This window comes from Rhipicephalus microplus, chromosome 10 (genome assembly GCF_043290135.1).
Source record: "Rhipicephalus microplus isolate Deutch F79 chromosome 10, USDA_Rmic, whole genome shotgun sequence".
NCBI lineage: Eukaryota > Metazoa > Arthropoda > Arachnida > Ixodida > Ixodidae > Rhipicephalus > Rhipicephalus microplus.
The window spans coordinates 99,007,923-99,030,646 of record NC_134709.1 but is presented as its reverse complement, the minus strand read 5'-3'; the positions used below and the strand labels follow the sequence as shown (position 1 = coordinate 99,030,646).

Below are 22,724 nucleotides of genomic sequence, written 5' to 3'. Positions count from 1 at the left end.
TCATCATCAAGAGGTGATGCGGTTGTCATGCCAACGCTCCGCTCCCGTCGACGCGCCGATGTTCATGCCTATTTGCACGTCTAATTTTTTTTCTCCTGTGATCAAGTATCATCATCACAAAAGGATGCTGTTGTCATGGCAACGCGCTCGTTTATTGCATTGACGTCCGCACTTGTTTGCACGTCCAGCTTTTCCTTTTGCGGCACGTGACGCGCAATCGCCGGCTGTGCGCGGGCTATCTGAGGTTCGCGGTCCAGGCTGATCCACCGAACACGATCTCTCGCCGAACACATCGCGAGGACCCGTCGCTTAACAGTAGGAGGCCTTCGCCTGTGCACTGAACTCTGTGGCTGACTGTGGCCGTCATCACGTGTGGCACCAAGTCGATCAGCTCACGTGTTGCGTTGGCACTGCTGCGACCATGGCAGAATGTTTGGCGTGCGAGTTGGTGGACGCCGGAGCCGTGAAATTTGGCTCGTTCACGCTGAAGAGCGGCATCACCTCTCCGTTCTACGTAGACCTCCGGGTCTCCGTGAGCTACCCGAAACTTCTTGTACGTACACTTTGTTGAGCCGAGTCGGCGTATATTTTCGACTGAGCATGCATGGGTTGCCACGCATCCTGCTTGCAGCTGAAACAAAGTTCATTTCGCTTTCTAGCACGACATCGCCGATGCTGTTGTGGCCAAGATCAAGGAAGACAACATCGAGGGCGATCTACTGTGCGGGGTTCCGTACACGGCGCTTCCTATCGCCACAGTAAGACATGTCTGTTTCGCGTTGCACATGCAAGAACATCGTTGGTCAGAATTTTCAGATGGAAATAAAACGCGTTAACCAGATGCTCAGCTGTTGGCGGACATAGAATAGACTAAACAGGCTGCGTAGATTTGGCGGGGTGCTCACGTTCCGGCATCGAGACAGACCGAGAGGAAACGTGCCCGCAGTAGTGTCTCCATTAGCTGCTGTCGCGGGAACGGTGCCAACACATGTATAAATTTGCCTGCACCTGGTGTCTGGCTGTTCATGGCGTTTATCCAAAGTATGGGGACAATAATTAGTATAAATATGTGAATAATTAGCCCACATAAATGAGGTTTTTTTAGCACACCAATGTTCAAGATTATTCTGTTACAATTTATATGTAGAAACAAACCCTAACAGACCAGAAAAAAAAGTTTTTAAATGCAAAAGCTCATCGAGTAATAGTTATCCTAATTGTACAAAACAAACTATAATTGCAGACCAGGTGGGACATAATAAAGGAGTAATTAAGTAGAACATAAATAAAGTTAATGACCAAAAGATATGCTATAGTCTTGTAGAATGCTTGTAAAGGTGCATTATTAGAACCTCACATTCTCATGACAGCCAGGATGAAATCTGTGTACTTTCTTGATCACACGTGCATAAACTAATTTTCTCGAGGGCGACCACATTTATCAACTTGTCCATTGGCATTAGATACGCTTGTAATGTACGTGCATGCAGTTCCTTGATACACTACCACACGAAGGATCAACCGTAAAGGCATGAACGAGAGCTATCTATTGCTATTAAGCTGATGTCTAAATTTATGACTTTCATTGCCAGAAATTTAGTCATTAAATGGGCATCAATTTACAATCTGTGATCAGTTGAGTATAAGTTGTGCTCCTGTTTTGCATGTCTTCACAAAGGTCGGCTGACAATGTTCACCAAGTCGTTTTGAACTGTGCGACCTCTTCCGTGCGCAGTGCGTGTCGATGGCAACAGAGCAGCCAATGGTGATGGTTCGCAAGGAAGTCAAGGCGTACGGCACGAAACGTCCTATCGAGGGAACCTTCCATCCTGGCCAGAAGTGTATCATCATTGAGGACATCGTCAGCAGTGGGTCCAGCATCATTGAGATAGCTCAGGTGTGTTAATGCTTGTAAACATGAGAACGTATTGTACCTGCTAACGGTGGCAGGTTTCTCCGTGAACCCTCTTTGTGTCCACATTGTATTTAGTTTAGCCCATGCTGTCTAAACTGGAGGCTGTCTGAATGCGGCTCAGCACTTTCACTCATACGCAGCTATTTAACTAACAAAACGCAGATAGTAAATTTCGAAGGGTCACTATCACATGTTAAATCAGTCATAATGGGTGTCCCACAAGGCTCCCTTCTAGGTCCCATCTTATTTCCTGTGTACATTAACGATCTTCCCAGCTGCCTGACTAGCACCTCATCCATTTTATATGCTGATGGCACCTCTACATTTACTTCTAGTGATTGCATGAATACCATAATAACCCGACTCAACTGTGACCTGAGCAGCTTATCTGTTTGGTGCAAAAAAAAAAAAATTGTATCAATGCATCTAAAACCCAATTCATGCTTTTGCATAGAAATAAAGGTGTCATCCCATCTGCACCCCCACTCATCATGAATGATCATGTTGTTTTACTTGCACACGAAGTCATCTTTCTTGGGGTCAAGCTCAATCGTCATCTTAAGTTTAACCCGCATGCTGAAATGACCTCAAAAAAGATTGCTCTTGGTATCAGAGTACTAATTTTAACATGCTCGTTTTTCCCACAGCATATCAGAACTTCGCTTTATTACGCATTTATACATAACCACCTTCAATACTGCATTTCCGCCTGGGGAAACACATATACCACACATTTAACACATCTACAACATTTACAGAATCAAGCCTTGCAGATCATAACTTTTTCTAGCTACATGTCTCATTCGGTACTAAATTACACTTCATTAAGCATACTATCACTATCTTACACAGTTCAGGTCAAACTAGTTTTAGTAATATATCACACACTTAACTATGAAATCGAATATCGATACATTTTAAGCATCTACTCAAACTGATAGTAACAACACTAGATTTTCGTCTAACAGCAACATTTTACTTTCCCGAATAAATACTAATTGTGGGAAATTCACAGTTCTTTTCACTGCCATTCAATACTGGAATATATTGCCATTAGTGATTAAAGCATGCCACACAACAATAATATTAAAAAAACTCATGAAGACACCCCTACTAACAACACTGCTCACTATTGATTCATTATGTTTATATACATAAAGCATTTAATTCATTTCATTACAATACCACTTCTATAATATGTATCATAGAATTGTGTTGAACTTCTCTCTCCAATTGATGGTTTGTTGTTTCTAGAAACTTAATATTTTGTTAAATTTAGTTGCCAGCATGTTTTATTTTTTATATATAAATTGTACGCCATGTTCTTTGACAAACTCTTATGTTTATATAAGTTACATTGATTGCAATTTTTATCATCTGTAGTTAGTTCTGTACTATTTTCTCATAAATTACGTTTCTTGTACAGATTTATTTTTTGTTGGTTCTTTTCATTGTTCTTTTTTCCTATATGGCCAGCTTATTATTTTCTCGCATCCTTTTTTTTTTACTCTTTAACTGCATTTTACCATCACATGCAATTTATTGATATTGACAAATGACTAATAGGAGGTCCTCCTGACAGTTTTGTAACTCCGGGACCTCCTTCTGTATTAATGGTGAATAAAGAATTGAGCTCAAAAAAAAAAAAAGAATAGCGTAGGAAAATATAGAATTAATTCAGACTGAAAATATTATTAACAACTCTAAATTTATTAGCTTGCCAGAAAATAGTTGATTATGCCATAGAACCCATTCAAATGACTTTGGCAATAGAAGTTTCACCCTAAATATTTTTCAGTGATATTTTTCTTTTACACTTCCAACAATTTCTATGGCATATGTTTTTCGCATGTTACAACAGCAGCTTGCGGTCATGAGGTTATGTTCAAACGAATCTTTCGATGCAATGGAATGCACAAAGTTGTGTGACTGTGACCTGGACCGAAGGAAGACCAGAGGATCACACTAACCAAGTCTCTGTCGCACAACTTCATTAACGGCAAACCAATAGACATAAACCGCAACCATACAACAGTTATGTCAGACTTTGCCGCATGAAATAATGAGACAATGTGCAACCATGCCTCTCTTTCATCTGCAATAATGTTTTTAGTAGCCAATCCAAACATGCGTCAGCTTATAAAGTGTAATTGAAAAAAATTCCGACTTTCCATGTTTTTACGTGCTGTGCCAAGACCGCAGCAGCTACGTGTCACCACTACACTTTAAATTTCATGCTGAATCGTGTAACCCCTTCAACAGCAGTGTGTACAATTGAACACATCAACTAAAGAGGCACACGCACTGCGGGTTTCTTCAAGTGGCTTTAAACTCAATGTGCACATTTGTGCAAGCTTCCCGAGTGGACAACTAACAGTCATATAACTTTGTGATGCGTATCGCTGCAGAGGATCACTTAACTGGAGACACTACCATGTTCGATGATTGTTCAGCGTGCCACGTTCCAGGATTAATGTAGAGCTTTTTTTCTTTGCTAGAAACAAATAGAACCAGAAAAACAAGCTTGGCAGATATTTTCTACATAAGATTTTATTTTTTTAAGCATGAATTGAAGCTGACTGATTGCAGAAAAATTAGGTATTTAATTAAATTCTAATTAATCTTAACTTCAGATACTCTCAAAACGTTTTTCTTCGTTTTTTTTTTCTCGGAACGTAATATCAAACGCCTTAGAATTGGGCCATGCGAATTTGACGCATTTGCAGGCAGTGCATCATAACTCACACCTGATATGGATACTAATTACTTCCTGGTTACTGTACTCTCGTACTATTTGAGGCGCAATAACGGAGGTGTTTCCTTCAGACGGTGTCAGCTTGGGAAGAACTAGTCATATTATTTTCAGTGTGAGACGGAACAATCCAGTCAATGATAAAAATGCAAAATGCGCCGCAGCAGAATGAGCGGCTTCTGGTCGAAAGCTTGCGTATTTAATGTCGGCTGCGGCGGTTGCATTTCAATGGAGACGAAATGGTAGAGGCCCGTGTAATGTGCGCTGTCAGAGCACGTTAAAGAACCCCAAGTGGTCGAAATTTCCGGAGCCCTCCACTCCGGCATCTGTAATAATCGTATCTAGATTTTGAGACAGAAAACCCCAGATATTATTATTAGAATGACCGACAGCCAGCTGTGTCTCGCTCTCAAATGCGAGCCATTTGTGGTCACAATGCAGCCTAAGCTTGTGTACACATGGCAGTATCAGCTGCAATCTCCTGAGAGAAATGCTGTCTTTAGATGAAGATAACCGAGATTGTCTTATACTTGTGTACACGTGCGACAGCACAAAGATTACAAAAGGCCTGGCATTCTTTCAGCTGAGGCATAGTTGGCAGGCAGTGCTCGTCCCGTTGTGCCTGTTTGTCCGAGTCGCTTCTGCCTACGTCAAGTGACGCTCTTCACTCTTGCATAGCGGTACGTCTGACGCAATCTCGCACTGCATTGCAACAAAGAGTGCACACTAGCGTAAATGCAGTGTTACGCTGTATTTTCATGAATTTACCAAGCCTATAGTACATTTAACAAAATTTAGTTACTCTAATTTTGTTTCTTATCATTGTCAGTGGCAATGCACTTTACAATCTTGATATGGAAAGCAGTGAAACATCGTCAATGCACGGCTGTGTATTTTCATATTCTCACCTCTTATATTCTGAAACATTAGGTCTTGTTTTACTTCCTCAAATTCACGTTTATTGCCTTGCCTTTTTTTGTTTTTATTTTCAGTCAGCCTGTTTGTATTTAAGAACTGCGGCGCCATTTATGTTACAAACTTGCCTGTCAGCCCTAAAAATAGTCGCACTACCCCCCATCAGGCGCCATCTTCATAAATAACATCGAACTTGCTTGTTATGTGCTATTGTTATGGACACTTGTCACAATGTCTAAATTCTGTTTATAAGCCCACATGGACACACAGGTAGGCTTCCTAGAAGAAGCATACAATCACTTGTCATTGTGGCTGTGTCACCAGTCACATGTGCTATCTATTTTTATTCTTAGTCACCTTACCTATATGTAAAATGATTGTTAAATTATGTGCTTCGACCTGTCGCTTTCCTTGTAAAGACACTAGTCTTTTTTTGCTCAATTTTGTGTATTGAAGAATTTTCCTGTTTGAAGAAACAATTCTTATTTCTTTCACAGTTTCCCCCTAAGAAACAGTGTTCTTTTGTGTTTCTTGATCCTCATTATAACAAAATGTGCATTTGATGCTTGTACAGCTTGTTCATGGTGATAGGGGCTAGAAACATTGTAGATTTGCTTAGTTTTAAATTACTATGGTGAGACGGTCATATAAAGAAGCCATATATACTGAATTGTTCTGTATATGAAACAGCTGTAAAATCTTAAAATATTTTCAAGGTATGAAATATTCTACATACCGAATAACCTATGCGTAAAAGTTTCTCGCGGCTTCCTTTAGATTGAGTACCGTATATACTCGTGTAAGGGCCGCCCTCGTGTAAGGGCCGCACCCCAACTTTGAAAGCGGATATTTCGAAAAAAAAAAAAACAAAAGTTCAAAATGTCCCGCCAGAAAAGTGTAGTTAGTTCATTTACAGCCAGATGGCGCTGCACGCTTTTCCGCTTTTATTCTACTTCCGCCGACGCGCCGACCACGCTGTTGACAGCGCGCCGCCATATTTGCCTTGTGCGGCCTCTTTGTTGGCATCGTTCCTAGCATCGTGTCGATACGTTGGCAGCGCGACTTCAGATCGGTGTCGTCGGTGTCACTTTGTTGGTTGTAGTGAACCCTGCAGAAGCCAGCGCACGTGACGGACGATGGGCCGGCATCTGAGATCATTCACTGCAGCATTTAAGCTGCAAGTGATTGACTATGCCGAGGAGCACGGGAAGCGGGAAGCTGGACGAAAGTACGACGTCGATGAGAAGCGCGTGCGTTACTGGATGAATCAGAAAGATGCCCTCGCCGCTACTAACAGGAGCCGAAAGGCGTTTCGCGGGAAAAAGTGCAAGTACCCGCAACTCGAAAGCGAGCTCGTCAACTACGTCGTCGACACACGAAGGGACGGCTACGCCGTATCGACTGACATGATACGCGTCAAAGCCCTCAGCATCGCTCGCCACATGGAAATACCCCCGGCACAATTCAAGGCAAGTCGGGGCTGGGCTACGCGGTTTATGAACCGTAACCAGCTTTCTATTCGGCGCCGAACGACGATTTGCCAAAAACTGCCGCGCGAGTACGAAGACCACGTCATTAAGTTTCATCGCTTCGTGAATGCTCTCAGGAGGGAGCATGAATACGACCTGTCCCAAATTGGGAATGCGGACCAGACACCTGTGTGGTTCGATGCACCGGAAAGCACCACAGTGGATTTAAAAGGTGCGAAAAGTGTGTCTGTGCGCACGACTGGTGCAGAACGCCAAAGGTGCACTGTGATGTTGTGCATCACGGCAGACGGCAGGAGGCTTCCGCCGTACGTCGTATTTAAAAGGAAGACTCTCCCAAAAGAGAAGTTCCCTCAGGGAATCGTCGTACGTGCGCAAGAGAAGGGCTGGATGTCCGAGGAACTGGTCGTTGACTGGATTAAGACCGTCTGGGCAAACAGACCTGGAGGGCTGTTACAACGGAAAGCCCTCCTTGTTTTGGACAGCTTTAGGGGCCACTTGACCGACCGCGTCAAGAACCGAGTTGCCGCAACTCGTACGGACTTGGCCGTCATTCCCGGTGGCCTGACGAGTGTGCTGCAGCCGCTCGACGTATGCGTCAACAGACCATTCAAAGTGGAATTTCGCCGATGTTACTCTGAATGGATGGCTGGAGGCGTCCACGAGAAGACCCCTACAGGACGGCTGAAGCGGGCGTCGCTCCAACAGGTGTGTGAATGGATTTTGAATGCGTGGCGTGCCATGTCAGTAGAAGTAGTTGCTAAAAGCTTCAAGGTAACGGGAATTTCGAACTCCATGAACGGCACCGAAGATGACCGTCTCTGGGAAGACGCGGACGCCGAGGCGAGCTCCTCCGAGAACGAGGACAGCGAAATGGAATCCGAATAAAAACATTTCTGGCATGTCATTTGTGACTCTTGCACTCTGCTACTGTTGCATAAACAGTACAGACCTTTGGCCTGTACTGCCTGTACTAAATCGGCCTGATTCGTGTAAGGGCCGCACCTAGCAAAATTTTCGAAAAAAAAGTGCGGCCCTTACACGAGTATATACGGTATATCTGGCTTCAACTGTAACTACATACATCCATATTTATTGAAATGTATAAAAGACCAGGAGGACTACTTTATCTGTATTTGTTGTGTGTCTGCATCTGTGTATCCATATTTGTTATCTCTATGTTTATTTATAAAGGTAAGCAGCAAATCGCAGTGCAACACAGTTTTATAATGTGTCATCAGAACCTCACAAACATGTGAAAGATACTTGAGCCAGAGAGAAGAGCACATGAGACCCAAGAAACATTTTTGACCTTGACATCTATGCAGTTTATGTAGTGTTTATGAAATGACATTGCTTGAACAAAAGGATGAAGGAATGTAGTACTGCGCAAAGCAGTAAGTTTTCGTCACTCGAGCTTCGCTTTGCTCTGCTCCTCGCGCATTAGGCAGCCGGGAGCATGTTGTTATACTTGCAGTGAAAAGCTAATATTGTGCAATTAAAACTCGCTGAAACCAACACCTTGAGAAGGGGTCAGTTAGTACAGCTACAGTTTGTACAATACAGTAGATGCTCAGTAAATAGAACTATCTTAAATAAAAATGCTGCTTAAATGGAACCACTGACTCTATAATAAGTGGTCTTGTACTACTTGAATCTTGCACCCCTGATCATCTCTCATTTCATTTCAATGGAGCTCCCATTAAGGAGCACACATTTTTCTTGTCCTTTTATGTTTTATTTAATGAGAGTCTACTGTATTTAGTGAATTGTATAGTTAGTACAGATTTAGAAGTTTGAACAAGAAACAGATTTCCATGTACATGCAAATTGAATTATCATATGCAACATGAATAAAACATTTTATTTGTCAATTTACCAGCACATCGTGTTACCATTCAAAGCATAAGAAATGAAAGAACTTCTAACTAGGCTTGCATGAATATTCGAGTGCTTCAAATATTCGAACGAATATCAAAGTATTCACTTTGATTCGAATTTAAATTATTGAAAATTTAGAAGTATTCGTAATGAATAAATAAGTGTATACTAGTCTGTGTACAATGCTCGTAAAGATGGTTTCACTGCAGTGGAGTGGTGCTAAACTGATAAAGCACCTTTTCAAATGTACATTAGTTTGCATATAAATTTTTTGTAAAGGTGCTTTCATTGCAGTGATGAGGGTGCTAAACAGTGAAAACTTGTATTTGTAAAAATTTGTAAATTTCCGCGAACATATCACTCTGAACATATCACTCTCACATTGATTCCTCATTTTTGATGTTTAAAATCTTTTTATACAGGCTTTTATGCTCCAAATATAGGAACTATTAAATAGTAACATATATTACAGGTTATCACATGTGTTCTACTAAAATTCGAATTCCACTACTATTCAAATTTGTTTCTACTTCCTTTAAACAAAAAAAAAGGCTTTTGCACAAGCCTTGTCCCAATTTTAAAAATAATATAGTGTGTAGGTTGTTTAGGGCATGACAAATACTATATGCCCATTTTCCTTCACAACATGTGATATATACTACTCGAATACGACTTGAAATTATTCGACCAAAACAGTGATGTTCCGTGCAGGGAGCTTTCCCTTTTCTGGGGAATTAAGCCTGTCGTCATAGAAGAATGTCCCCATTCTTGAAATTTCCTGTAATATCACAAAGATTCCCTTTTTCCATTTTCTGGGGAATTAAGCCTGTCATTTCGAGCAAAAGGGAAAAGGGGAATCTTCGTGATATTACAGGGCATTTCAGGAATGAGGACATTATTCTATGACGACCGATAATTAGCGGTCACAGTGCACCTTCATCTGCTGTAATTGGTTCTGGCACATGCATCGCACAAGCATAGCCTTTGAGATTTGTTTCTAATATTTACGCAAAGCGATTTCTAGTTCACTATTGGTGTTAGTCTTGAAGCCCACAATGTGCAGTGTACTAACAGTATATGAATTAATAGACAGATTTAGTTGCGCATCAGCAGCACCCTTACAGACGCAGCATCCCACTGCAAACTGCTGGCAGGCTGCGCCCATACGGCTGCTGCGGACGGACACGCAACCAATGCTGTCTAATAAAGTCATGCTTGTGCGGCAGTGAAGGGGTTATAGTTACGATTCAAAAAGTCCCCAGTACGTGAGACGCGTATATAGTATGTGTGTGCGTGGATTGGGGTGGAAATTAGTACTGTTGTGCAGGGAAATGTGCTGGGAATTTCGTCAACATTTGCAGGGGAAAATCCCCGAAATAGGAAGTTTTTATGTCTCTGAATGGGAATTCTTCGACGTAGTACGGAACATCACTGGACCAAAATCGCTATTCGCTTCGAACGTAAAATTCACAATTTGCACTTTTAACAGTTCTTCGCAACGATGTTGAAGCATGAGAAGCAAAGTTTTGTGTTGTTTCACCTGAACTGGGAGATCTTTTTCGTAAAGAAGCGCCCGCTTTACGAAGTGGTCCTTTTCAGATGCACATTTCATGACAGCAAAGTGAGTTTGTCTTGTTTGTTCTGCTCTTGAGGCATACCTGTAGTGCTGCACAGCCCTTCTGACTGAATGCGAGACTACCATTGTTGATTTGGCACGCAAACAGCTGAATAATGGAAGATGCACGATGTCTGCAGGCACTGTCCACAGCTGGCCTGGTTGTGACCGACGCCGTTGTGTTCCTGGACCGTGAGCAGGGTGGCAAAGAAAACCTGCTCAAGTGGAACATTAAACTGCACAGGTAACGAGCTGCCTCTGGCTGGTTTAGTCTTATGTCTTTGCTAGCCCCTGAAACCTCGAAATACTGCCTGCCATGCTGGATCAGTGGCTACGGTGCTCGGCTGCTGACTCCAAGGTTGCTGGTTTGATCCCGGCCGCTGCAATTTCATATTGGTGGGGGTGAAACGGTTGAGGCCCGTGTGCTGTGCGATGTCAGTACACCTTAAAGAACACCAAATCGTTGAAATTTCTGGAGCCCTCTACTGTGGCATTTCTCATAACCATATCATGGTTTTTTTTACATAAAACTCCAGATATTACTAGATCTCCGAATACTCTTTTGCGTGAAGGGAAATTAGAGCAACTTAGTCATTTTTGTTTCTGACTGTGCAGAGGAAATTTATGAAAAAATGAAATACATTAAAAATTGATAGTATTGCAAAAATGACTTGTTTCAACAATGACCAACCATTGAAAAATTGCTACAGTTAAAAAAAAGAAATGCTACTATCACCTTTGCAATCATTTTTTTTAAATCAAAGCAAGGTTTAGACGTGATGAATTAAATTCATACACAGGTATGTCACAAGAATTTTAATGTGCTTAGGAGACCATGCTGTTCAAAAACTTTTTGGCAGTAATGCTCTTTTAATTTTTATTATAGAATTGAATGTACTAGGCATATAAGTGTACAGGCTGCTTAGATTTATATGAAGATGGCCAGGCCTAGTGTGTAGCGTGATGTCTAGGCATTCCCCCGTTTAAAAAATATCATTAAAAAGTTCATAAAGTTGTCATGAGAAATTCGTAAACAGTGGGTGGGTGCTAGAGCCAACATTTCCACAGGTGGATTTGTCTCTTTCAAGGCTGTAACTTTCTTGCCTTTTGTTGCTAAAGTTGTCGTGGCACTTGTAACAACTTCAATGTCAAACTGGCTACTAAACAGCGCAATCGAAGTAAATAGTGTATCAGACACTGCGTTTATAAATTATGAGAACAAACCTACAAAGGAATTGAAGAACCAACACCGTGGGCTGTCCAGACAAATATTTACTGATTTTCGGGGATGCATGTCGATGGCAAAATCTCGGTGGTTTCCGCGCTTGGTGATGACGTGAACTGTGCACACTGGGAAGCTCACTCGATGAGGACCCTGCTGCCATTGGCTTTCACATCTTGCTGCACCACTGTAGCTGATGCTTTGGGAAAAACTTCGTGATTTTTCTTCAATCTGGTTGTGGCCTTTCCTGCCATAGTAGGCACAGACTCTTCATACCTCCAATGCTGCATTGTCCTTCAACTGAAAAATTTGTGGCTGTTGACAGCTTACCTTAGCCACAACTGCACCTGCCACACCCTTTGCTGTGTACAGCTGTTGTGGGTGACTTAGTAGCCTCGGCCAAGAGCGCGAAGCCTTGTAAGGTGAGGTAGGCACTTCCATGTCTATCGATGTGCGCACTTTAGCTCGTGCTTTTACCCCATGCTGCTGGGATTGTCCACAATTGCAGCCTCTAAGTCAGTGTAACTTTGTTGCATTCAGCTTTGTTGTCAAATGGGATAGCAAACGACTGCATCTGAAAAGACCTTTACCTGTCCCTGCTGGCTTATAGTTGTCGTGGTAGCGATTTGCTGTAAAAGGGCTCACTGTTCTTATTGTTATTGCTGCTTTGATAAAATAGTCATCGCTCCGTTGGCATGGTGCAACCCTGGGAAGTCACCAGGTGTGTACGCAGACTAGACCCCTGTATTTCGAGTGTGCTTCACCATTCAGAACAAAGTATAGCTGAGCCAGCACCATCTTATACTTACCACTGCTGGATGATGCTCTGACAGGACTAACTGAATAAAAAAAGAAGTGCATGTCTGACTGTGTGGGCAAGCCAGATCAGAACAGATCAGTCTGTGTCCATTGTGGCCCCATGAAAAAAAAAAAAATAATGAGCAGGCCTTCATAAGTTGGCCTCCATTTCAAGGGTTGACGACTCTAGACGCCAGTCACTGGACCACAGACCTCTCTAGTTTGGGTTCGTGTTTTGTTTGTGTGATGGCTCTTGTCAATAAAGGCCTTCAACAGTCTCTCCTGTACCGCCAGCAAACCGTTTGACATTAGGAAAACATGCCTTCTGGAAATCTTTACCAGTAATGAGTAGCTGGCATGCAATGCACAATGCCAGATCCAGAATTCGCTTTATGGCCGCTGCAAGCAGCCTTGAGGACAATTTAGAAAGTGCTTAAAGCTCTAGAACTTGTAAAAGACTCCAAACGCTCCTCAACTATCATCATCTAAAGTAAGACTGATAGACGAGCTAGGTGGTACATATAGAGCTTAATTAAGGACTTTCAAGCATTAACTAAGATAGGAACAAAGGAGAGAAAAAATGACGCTAGCGCTACTATCAGCTGCAAGCTTCATTTAGCAATATTAAACATATATACCCAGACCACGTCACTAGTATCGTTCTCTTCCACCTTATCTCTGTCTTAGTTCATACTCGGACGTTCATAAGATATATCGTCATCATATAAAAGCAGCTTGACCTAACCAGCTGTAATAATGCCACAGACACCCACAGCTAGGACAAAGGCTGTTCCGTAATGGATGCGAACTTCGTTGCTTTTACGGAGAAGTATTCAGTTCCTCTAGAAAGATTTTCATGTGAATGACTGACATGTACATGACAGTTTTTATCAAGAAACAAGCGGTTCCTTTTGGAAGAATCTCCCATTTTGAATTCGCACATGCAGTAAAAGCTCATTGATTTGAACTCAAAGGGGACTATGAAGTTGTTTGAATTAAGCAAAGTCTGAGTTAAGCGGGCGGGCACCAGAATGAACGGACATCGCACCACGCTGCGCGTGCAGAACTTGAGGAAGCCACGATCAGACACGTTATCATAAACCAGGTACTCGTCTGCAGCAGAAGTTTATGGAGCTTGAACAGCAAACAGCATGAATTGACCTGTTAGTGATGCACCGGCTTGCATTCATGTTAGCAGTAAGCCTTAGCGTGGAATTTATCATGCTATTTGTATGGTATGGTATGGTATAAATAATTTTAATCTTGTCTTGAGGATTAGTCCCGACACTTATGTTGGCTGCTCCCACGTCGAGACAGAGAGGCCAAGCCCCTCAGCTGCCACATGGGCCCTCTGGAAAGCCCTGAGTTGAAGCACCAGCACAACACTGTTTATACTACAGAACACAGTTATTTGAATGACAGTGTTAACGCAATAAAAATTAAAACTAATCAGTAATTTGCATTTGCTTTTTTGCGTCCAGACTCTGTGAGCACTGTTTGCAGCTTGCCCAGGAACTTCCGCCCAGCATCCGAATTTTCATCTGCTGAGAAATGTTGCTGTCTCATTGTTTTGCATCTCTGGTGAATTCGGTTTGGTTTGGTTTCGGAACACACTGTGACCCCTTGTGGCCGACTTCTGCGAGGTGCAATGAAAAACCAGGGGCTGATAGTTTTAATTAATTGTGAATACCGATTCGTTTGAATTATCAAAAGTTTTCCTCCTTTATAAATGCGCAGGGTTGTGCTAGGACCAAGGCTTGAGTTTGAAATAACTGTAACTGTAAGTTCCAATCAACCGAGTTCGAATTTATGAGCATTTTCTGTGCTTTGCTGTGCCTATGAACAGTGTACAGGCCCTCTGGAAAACTCCCCTTTTGTGGATGACATGGATTTTGTTCTGCTTATGAAAGAGTTGCCAATCTCTTTTCAGAAAATTTTCATGTGGCAAGCTGAAATGAACATGATCATTTTTACGGTGAAGTAGCCGGTTTCTTTTGGGAAAACCCCCCGTGACAAATTGACGTGGACATTGTTTTGCTTATTTTAATTCTGTGAAATATACCCTGTATGTATCCCTCTGTGTGTGACGCTCAATGCCATTCTTTGGTTGTCTTGAGTACGAAGCATTGTCAGACTTTATGGTAGGAAATTAACAGTTGACAGTTGGGATTGTGCAAATGACACTTCATTAGTTCAAAATAATGAGAAATAACAGGCAATGATGCCAAAAAAAAGTATAGTGAATGTTATTAGAAGTAATTGTAATATAAATGTGATGTTATTAAAAGTAATTACAATTATTATCTGCTAGTTCTCAATATTGTTGTGTCTAACAAAAAAAAATGAACCCTTAAATGTACATTTCTTTGTTGATAGCTTGAAGCTAAGTTGAAGTGAATGATGATTGGTGTCTAATAATTTGAAAGCAAATCCAGATAGTAATAGCAGGATTTCAATAGTAGTAGAAATCAAGTACAAGCTATAGGCAGTAAAATACATTACATTTTGAAACTTTCCATAGTTAACCGTGAAATGCTGGGCAAGCACCCCCATCAGAGCAAGCGCTCCCCTCTTTTTTTCAGGATATCTGAAATAAGCGCCAAACAAGGTTTAGTGAATGGTCTGGAACTATGCAAGCACCTCCCCTTCCCAAATCTGGTTGGATTAACCTTCATCATGGGGAGCGGGGGGCTTGCTTGGCATTTTATGGTAGATCATATAGGCCCATATAACACACTAAAAAAGATGATCAGTATGCCGGTATAGTGCACAATTATTACGCAGTGTGCCTTTGCAACGACGCAGATTGCCCCTGAATAGATGTTCTCGTGTCATAGTGACCGCACGATGCGGTGAAGCTGTCTTTTCAGGCAAGTTACATGCGATATAATGAATCACGCAATTTCCCTTCACTGCAGTGGTATTGGACATCTAGGGGTTGCTGGTCTGACAGCAGCTTCTTGATAATGTGTTCGAGCCAATTATCTCTGTCGCTCGGCCTTAATGGCACGTGTGAGCAGCATGTTGCTTATGTTTCATCATGCTGTGCAGAAACCTGCTTCCGATATGTTACAGTTGTTTTGTAATAAATAAGCCTGGGTTGTGAGTTTGTCACATCTTTTTCTCATCCCATCTTAAGCACTGTTTTATTGTTTGTCTCGCTTTGAATAGTACTTCAGAAATCTTGAATTCATGTCACGGTGAACTCAGACACTGTAATATTAGTTTGAACATTCGTAGTGCTCGAAGAATCGTGCAATCATAGTGACAGTGGTTACTTCTGATGATGCAGCATCTTTCACATCACGTCGATTATGAAGAAGCTGGTGGCCAAGAAGCGCCTGAGCGAGGAAATGGCCAGCAAAGTTTCCGCCTTCGTGCAAGCGGTCAAGGCACCCCTGGTGCCTTCCCTCTTGCTGCCATCGCCCACCAAGGTGGGTCGCGAGCGTTTTATGAGTTGCAGATCGGGGCAAGCTGGTAGCGTATTGTGACCGAAGACATCTTACGCGTGAGTTTGACGTGGAAGATCTGCAGGGCCTCTAGAGTTGTGCAACTTTTGGTAAAACAAAAAGCTGTAAGAGCTTGCATTTTCTACGGCATAACTGAAAAATTCAGCCAGTTACATAGTGTGAAAACCGTCATACAAAGAAGCTGTAAGCGCTCAAGTGTATAGACTTGGCAAGCAAAATTACGCAGCATTGTAAATCCACTATCAACACTACAAATGCCTCACGTCACACGACTTGCCGGCAGTGCAGCCGGACTTCTGCCAAGCGTGCGCTCCTTGTTGTCTACTTGACCCTCTTACACTCCCAGGGGCTTTGCCTTAGGTTTATTAGGACTAGTTCAAGTCTGTAATGTTAACATGAATAAAGAAATAGCAAATAGCTTTCTTAGTATTTTGTATCAAGTCATGATCAGCATCATAATGTAGTTTTATTTATTTTTTTAATCACCTCGCCTACTGGTCATGTGACCTGCGTAGCACCTACAACCGCTGCTACCACTGCGATGTAGACGATAGTGGCCTATGGTTAGGCTAAGACAACTCAATTGTAAAAATGAATTTAAAAGTTCGGGATGGGAATGCTATTTTGTCTAATGACCAAATGATTTGGTCTTCGCCCCCAATATAGTGGAGTGTCCGCATATGATGCTATGTCGCTCTATCAGGGTACTCTATATATCACCCTATATTAAGAAAAGAAAGTAAGGCAGACATGATGTGTTTTCTTGTCTGTCTGCCGTGTTTGTTTGTGGGGCAGGAAATTTTAATTGAGAAAGCACAAGCGTGTTGACTTTCAGCCACTCCTCATATTGGAGGCTCCAAAAATAAAATTATTTATAGTTGAAGTGGTGCCTGCTTATACTTGCATTCACTTGAGCTCAGAGTTAACGCTTCGAGGGCCGAATTTTTCCGAATAAAACTTTTGCAGTTGGTCAAAATACTTTATTGCTGTTTATTTAATGTAAAAAGTGTGTAAAGTACAGAAAAAACTATTAAAAAGGTTAGGAATATTTTGATGTCATTATCACTCCGAGCTTCATAATGTTTAATAGTATGTCAGAGCATGGTGTTCCCTGCGCACAGCACCTTATCGCTGTCTGCTCACACAAAATGCATGTTTGCTTCTTTCTTGCATTTACGTGCTAATGCACACACGTAGCATTTTCTCTATGTGCGGCCACCTTGGACAGAGTCAACTCTGCAATTAAGGGGAAAGAAAATATGCCGTGAACATTTGTCATAAACGAGCTAAGAGCATTGCAAATAAAATTGGATATCAATTTCCACCGCCCCAGCAGAGAAGTGCCGATGAAAGATAAAAATCAAGTTTCGTGTGCCTCCTTTGCGATCATGCGGTGGAAAAGAAACCACAAAAGGGTGTTTCCAATCATCAACACCGCCGACCACACTATGCACTGACACTAGAAATCACTCTTGCTTATCTTTGCAGGGAGGTAGCACAATCATTTCTAACGCTTTTTGTAAAGCTGCACTGCACAAACATTTAGACAATGAACACAAGAGATGAGGACCAGCTCAGACTTTCAACCGATTTATCATTACTAAGACGCACATATATGTAGGCTACAGAAAAAGATAAGATCACATGCTTATCCAAGAACACAGGTAAAAAAAAAAAAAATAGGCTGCAAGAAACCAGTTGATCACCCTGGAACACCACGTGCTGAAGAATTCAAATACACCAGTTATTTTTCTGATAATGAAAATAATCTGTGTACGGTTAAACCAAGCACTGCTCAAGACCATCTACTGTAGCGTGCTGTACGAAGTGCAGTGCGTGAGTAGCAACCATGCTGTCGGTGGAAAAAAAAAAAAAAACATTACGGACCCATCATACCATACATGCACACCCCTGTAATTTTTATATCAAAGCAACAATACACTGGTCTACCTAGCTGTTTAAGTAGTCTTTGCACCTAATGCAATTTGCTTCAGCATGGCACACTGCTGCCTCAGGTTTGGGACCGTTTGTATGTGTGTGAGAGAGAGAGGGAGAGACGGCCGCTCGGTGGGTAAAAGGTGTCTCTAGTGAGATAAATACTGAACAGAAAACATCGGGCATAGGCCGTGTTGGACCAAAAAAAAAAAAAACACCTCGTACATTTATTTCCAGGAGTGTCGTTTCTGTCACGCCTTATGATTTGCAGCTCATTTCTTGCACCAGGAGGGCATGTGCTCTCATGTTAATTCAATTGCTGCAGCGTAAGACACAAACTAGAAAGACGGCCTTTTCCACTTTGTTAGCTGTCACGTGTCTAGCCATGACTTTTCTATCTCGTTCTGCGATCTTGCGATCACCCTGTCGAGGAAGGACAGGCGAGACGGTGGCGATGAGCCCGTGCCGAGGTAACAGCTTTATTCGCGACGCAGGCGTTGGCGGAGTCGCTGCTGCAGCGTCCAGCCAGGCCAGGAGCTAAGTTGTTCTGCAAATCTCTCATGTCTCGCGCCACACAGCTCGCTTCTTTTTTTGGGGCGGCCACTTAGCCAAATCTAGCGTGGCGCTACAACCCACATGCAGTAGTCCTTTCTTTGTGTTAAATATATTCAGTTGAGAATCAGCATCAATCTTCTTGACTGTGGTCAGCACCTTATGGAACTGCTGTTATTGTTTTAATGCAATTCACCCAGCTTTCTATTCTGACGTGGCGGTCTAAGGGTTATGGTGCTCGGCTGCTGACCCAGAGGTCGCAGGGCTGAAGGTTGGCCTTGGCAGCCATATTATGACAGAGGGGAAATGATAGCAGCCTGTTTTACCTAGATCTAGGTGCACATTAGAGAACACCAGGTGGTCAAAATTTGCCGAGCCCTCCGATCCTGTGTCTCTCCTCATCATGTCTTGGTTTTTAAATGTTAAGGGGAGATGCTACTCGAAGACACTTTTTTTTTCATATTCACCCCAGAGCAATGAAACTTGAGCTGTTTATGGAACTTTTTATGCTGATTCCAAATATATAATTAGTCTTCTTGCAAGTTACACACTTTTAGCTCTGCAGCATGACAAAGTGAAAACCTTAACCTTTTTGCCCCCATCTTTTCATCCCTAAACTTCTGTAATATTTTACCGTTCGTAGCTCATAATGCTTAAAATAAAGTGTAGAGTGCAAATAACTAATTAGGAAGCACATACAAAATATGTAATACGCGTCAAAAAATAATAGACGTGAAAAGTTCATATTTCACCTACCCTAGTAAAGGTATACATACAATTTTTTGACATACAATAAAATATTGAAATTTAAACTATATAATTGCATTTGTCATACTTTGGAGAAAAATTTGGCAAAATTTCATGCAGATCAGAGCGCTAAAAGTGCCCGAAAAAGAAGGGGCACATTGGGAAAAATGGCAAAATTTGTGTTTTGAGAAAAATATGTTTTAAAGTTAAAATTGAGTTTTTACTTATGCAAAGTATCATTAAATCAGATGAAATTCGCGCACCAAAAAGAACAATCCTTCTTGTAGTGGCCACTGTGTAAAAAATACGCCAGCACCATAAGTTTGTCCCTCTCGGCTTTTTCGAGCCGACTCCTCACAGACATTTCGCTCACAGACAGGGCCATGAAACGCTTGCCAAACTTCCGCTCCATCTGGCAGAGCCTTGTGCCAACTGCAAGCTAGGAAGGAGTTCGACAGGACTGCGAAATCCAAACTAAGTCCAGTGTCATGCCATTTTGCAGCCGTGCTGGTGCCACATATACCATCGTACATAATGGCAATGTCGTCCCTGCTGAGTTCTCTCACTGCGAGCTCTTTCGACCTCTCAAAATTGGCGCTGAGGCCATCCTTTGCCGCATCACGAAATTTCCAGCTCACGGGTGTGAATGACTTTTGGTGCATTGGCTTTTGCAAGCCAACAACTGCCGCAAATCAGACCAGCTGCTCGTAGCCTATTCCTACAGAGCGCGCCGCACAACGGCTTTCACTTGCGAGCAATGCTTTTTTTTTCATTCATAACGAGAAAATTACACGAGAAAAGCTTTGTTCAGCTGCGCTGCTCGACAAGGCATGGACCCCGCAAATAGGTTTCACAGCACATACAGGCGCGCAGCGGCCAATGGCGGTCCCCGATTCGTACCATGTGATAAGCCAGGCGCGGCGCTCGAAAAACATGCAGAAGGGTGCTTCTTTTTGTTATTTCTTGCGCTGAATCAGCGAGAGAAACTGTTGGTATTTGAAGAGTGAGGCTCCACACTTCGACTCATGCGATCAACAATGACGAGCGGCGGCGCATTATCGGCGGCAAGGTGCTTGAAGACTGCATGCACACTCGACCTTTTAACAGGCACCTTGTGCTCTTTAGATGAAATTTAAAGCATTTCCAGTTAGGTCTCGACCTGTATTATTTTTTTCATAACAGTAGAGGTATTAATCTTATGAGAATAGGCGAAAATAAAAAAATCAGTAATTTTGAAAAAAAAATCGCGTTTTTCAACCCGCATCTCCCCTTAAACCCCAACAATTATTCATTGTTAATGTATTATTCTACTCTGATGATCAAGAGCACTAGTTGTGCCGCGTCAGGGGCTCTATACATGTGCATCGAGAGGACCGGTATTTTCAATAACGTCAATGTGCAGCCTGCTTAAATAAAAGCTTTTACATTTGTTCACTGTGCTGTGTGGTAAAGCATTGCCTTTAGCTTAACGCTCTACGCTGCTACGAAATTTTCAAGGCGCTTGTGTCACAATTTTTTCAGAGCACACTGTTTTGGCATTTGTAGTGCTGTGAGACTGACAGAATTATTGCAACTCCCTCTGTCTTCTTGCACAAACAGGACACCTACGCCCACCGCAGCCTGATGGCCCGGTGCCTGCTTGCCAAGCGCCTGCTCGGGCTGATGGACCAGAAGCAGACCAACCTGGCCGTGGCAGTCGATGTCACCAGTACCGACAAACTGTTGGAGGTACAAAATTCTCGTTCATTTATAATGAAGTCCAATAAAAATTTAGCTCGAGAATGCGGGTTTTATTCTCAGCGACGGCAGCTGCATTTTGTTGAAAGGTGTATGCGAGAACACTGATGTGCCTGAGCACGTTCAAGTATAGAGACCGAGTTGGTCCAAATTAATCCACAGTTCTCCACGATGACATGCCTCATAATTTCTCTTGTCTAGCCCTAGCCTAATCTGGTTTTGGCATGTCAAGCCCCAAACATTTTTAGTATAGCATTTAACCCTTTTACAGCTCGTCCTGCACAAAGTGTCACCACACTGCTTAGGACGAGTATAACTCGTCTTCGCCGAATAGTTACTCCCCTCTTGCGTTCATGCGAGAATCGCGCATTTACGGGTTACATCGCGTGTCATCCACTAGGTGGCAGCATTTGCTCGAGGATTTAGTTTATTCCTGTGGCAGAGGTGCAGTTTTTGTATGGAAAAACGCCGTGCGGTGGCGGCAACCCATGCATAGCTAGTACGTGATCACGAAAAAGAAGCTATTCATTTTTGTTGTCTTCTTCAATGATGATGGTTCGAGTACAGATATTTATCTTGTGTCTGGAAGTGAAGAAAGCTGTGACGGTGACTGAGCAGCTCCTCTGGTAATGATGCAGACAGCAGAGACGTGAACATTGCTAGTGCCCACCAGTGAAGTGGCTTTGCGTTATTCCGCGTTATGAAATTTTTCACGCAGCTCCGAAGCTTCCCGAGTGAAATACCCAAAGGGTGCTTAGGCTACACAAGTGAAGAAAGATGTGTCGTCTGTAAGCATTTTGTTTATAAATTTTTTAAATTTTATTAGTGGCAGGTAGTGGGTTTCCTGTGTGTTGTTGAGAAATAAACTTTATTCTGTCAATTCCATTACATGTGTCTGTCCACATGTAGTTGCACTCTGTAAACTTATTAAAATGCAATATATATAAAATGCAATGCAAGTATATAAAATGCAATGCAAGTATTGTTCAAATGGGTTTAGGACATCCATTCTTGTTCTCTTCCGTACAGCTTTCGTTCCAGGTTATTCTGGCATGCTGATTTACATTCTAACTGTCTCAGTACAGACATATTCTTACTCCCAGAAAAGCATATAAAATGTTCTGCAGTTTAAAAACTACATAGTTATACACCAAAATGATTGCATATTTAAAGTCTGCACGCAATTATACATATTCTTAGCAAGTTTCATAGCAATCGATAAAGAATTTTTTAAAAATTGTTAAGATCTATGTCTTCTCTTGTATACGAGACTGGAAAGAAGGTGCCGCTTTTTTGACGTATGAGCACTCTCACCACAAAGTGCCAGGTTGTCCTACCACTCTCCCTATTAAAAAGAATTCATGCCTATCCAGCAGGGCCCGGAATCAAACCCAGTACCTTGTGCTATGCAGTAAGGGCACTCTAGCCACTTGACCACAGCTGTAGTGGACATCCATGTCGTCAACGGATGGCATAGTGTCTGTTGTGATTTAAGGGCACTTTAACTACTTAACCTCAGCTTTGGTACACATGTGTTTTCGACACTGCAGCTGGCTGACCAGTTGGGCCCGCACATCTGCGTCCTGAAGACCCATGTGGACCTGCTGGAGGACTTCAACCGGGAGGCCATGCTGCGTTTGCAGGAGATAGCCACCAAGCACGACTTCCTCATCATGGAGGACAGGTAAGGGAGACTGC

At 42.4% G+C, this 22,724-nt stretch overlaps 1 protein-coding gene across 1 annotated transcript in view; it reads left to right on the top strand.

The window, feature by feature from the left end:
* The first annotated feature begins 211 nt into the window (after positions 1 to 211).
* Positions 212 to 22,724, top strand: part of LOC119180763 (uridine 5'-monophosphate synthase-like) — a 31,267-nt gene continuing 8,754 nt past the window's right edge. Inside the window, exons 1-7 of the mRNA XM_037431897.2 lie at positions 212 to 553; positions 660 to 758; positions 1,736 to 1,897; positions 10,706 to 10,809; positions 15,878 to 16,019; positions 20,889 to 21,017; positions 22,577 to 22,710. Coding sequence (XP_037287794.2) covers positions 422 to 553; positions 660 to 758; positions 1,736 to 1,897; positions 10,706 to 10,809; positions 15,878 to 16,019; positions 20,889 to 21,017; positions 22,577 to 22,710 — 902 coding nt within the window. The 5' untranslated portion in view covers positions 212 to 421. The remainder of the gene's footprint in view (positions 554 to 659; positions 759 to 1,735; positions 1,898 to 10,705; positions 10,810 to 15,877; positions 16,020 to 20,888; positions 21,018 to 22,576; positions 22,711 to 22,724) is intronic.